Genomic DNA, 2,004 nt, shown 5'->3' with positions numbered 1-2,004 from the left:
ACCCGTCAATTTATTTAAACAAATCTTAGCCATATAGGAGAGCTTCAATCTGAGTCTTCCAGGATAGATAATTGGTGGCGGTTAGTTTAAGTGAGGAGGGTAGGGTGACAAGGTTGAGGGATGATGTTGTTTTTAGTGGGACGGTACCAACAATAGAGGAGTTGTCAAAACTTGAAGTGGACATGGTGGTCGAGGAAGAAAGACTTGCCAGAAAGGAAGTGAGGGATATAGAGTTTTATGTAAACCTGGTGTATGATACGGTATGAGAAGATGGTCAATTTACTTGATTATTCAATTACAATATGAGGTTACATATACTAGAGAATAAGAAAAGATCAAGGCATAATATTAGGCCTAAGATCAAGGGAAATAAAGACAAGTGATTACAAGATGTTACAAATCATGGAGAAGTAATTACAAGATATTACAAATCAGGAAGTTACAAAAATTCAAATATGGTCGGGGGGGGGGGGGGGGGATAAGATTGTTGAACTTCTTTGAGTTATACATAATTACTGAAATCCACAACCAACTCCATTAAATTCATAATTGCGTAATGGAAATGTTTTTCTACTTATAAAAAGTCAAAGACTACTGCTACATTCATGACGACACCCAACTAGGGGTGTAAACTGTAAAAGCCACTTATGAGCTACTCTAGATTGGGTTGCTAAAGGCTTGAGTAAAGTCCAGCTTAAACAAGCTCGAGTCTGAGCTATTTGTATGCTAATGAGTCAGATCCTCCATATGCAACATCTAGCAACAATAATAACAAGAACTCTCATCATTTACCATAAATTCAAGCAGATTCTAAGATTTCAATTAAGATGTATAATTTGTGCATCAAAAAGAAAAAAAGAAAAACAAAACTAATAGCATATCATTTTTCACTTAAAACTACTTGCTCGTTTCTAAACAAGGCTCTCCGAATAAACAAATGTGCACAAACAACACGGATTACACAACCACGTTTCTTTAGCTTCCTTGTCTTCAACATCATAAATCACGAAATGTTGTTGGTTAACTTTAAAAAGCACTTCCAGGCCATTTTTTAAATAGATGATCGGTTCTACATACGCATTATAATGTCTCGCACTACCCGCCAGTGTCCATGCAACCAACTTGTTCCATGATTCCTTCACACCATATTCTCCCATCACCCAAACATCCACACTGAACATCCCTATATTACCAACCACACAAAGACACCCTCCTAATAAAGCCAAATGTACAGCCTTATAATTATTACTACACTCGGGAAGTGACACCAAATGAAAGCTTTGACTAGCAAGCTCAAAAGCAACTATCACGCAATCCAAACCTGGACCGGAACGTCGATTTACAAGATAGTTGATCATGCCACTTACACACACAGCTTGACTACGACAACACATAGCTTGACCACTACAATACACAGGGATCAAATTGTTGGAAGATCATGCTCCACTAACCGCCACGCGTTCAATCTCATACTGTAAACAGTAAACTTAAAATCTCCGGCTGGCACACTAACCATTGACAATCTAAGCACCTTGTAGTCGTCATTTACGTGATCATAGCCTAGTTGGTCCCTGACAATATGTGGATCGTGTATTGGTGTTGGTATTGATTTATGTTTTCTAGTTGACGGGTTCCAAAATAAAATTTCCCTATTAATTTTCCCGGTAGAAAAACCAATCAAGCCATTGCAAGAGCCGATGATTTGAGGGAAATCAGCTATATTAAAAGGAGTTTCCAACTTAACACATGATGGATTCAGATCCATATGTAAGGAACATATGAAAGTTGAGAAACCAACGCCTCTAAAATAAGCAAGAGCTTTGTTGGTTTTCATGGATTGTTGCGAATGAAGATTGATAAAGTAAGGGCTATCGATTATGGCACGTAATGATTTGGAAACAGATCTATATTGGAGCAGAGATTTCACGGATAAGTGAGAGAAAATATTTTCTAGCACTTCCGGTGGAAAGGAAACGTTTGACATTGTATTGAGAAAATTGGGAT

The 2,004-nt window shown here is 37.7% G+C and overlaps 1 protein-coding gene across 1 annotated transcript; it reads right to left on the bottom strand.

Annotated features, from left to right (window-relative positions):
- Positions 1-911: 911 nt before the first annotated feature.
- Positions 912-1,394, bottom strand: LOC143592780 (F-box protein CPR1-like). Its single transcript, XM_077072611.1, has one exon. It carries the CDS (start codon positions 1,392-1,394, stop codon positions 912-914), a length of 483 nt encoding a protein of 160 aa, XP_076928726.1.
- Between the last annotated feature and the right edge of the window lie 610 nt (positions 1,395-2,004).

Source organism: Bidens hawaiensis, unplaced genomic scaffold (genome assembly GCF_021521415.1).
Source record: "Bidens hawaiensis isolate Kalapana, Puna unplaced genomic scaffold, B.hawaiensis_p1.1 tig00041217_1, whole genome shotgun sequence".
NCBI classification, from domain to species: domain Eukaryota; kingdom Viridiplantae; phylum Streptophyta; class Magnoliopsida; order Asterales; family Asteraceae; genus Bidens; species Bidens hawaiensis.
Note: the sequence above shows the minus strand (reverse complement) of the source record. Positions and strands in the feature narration are given on the sequence as shown.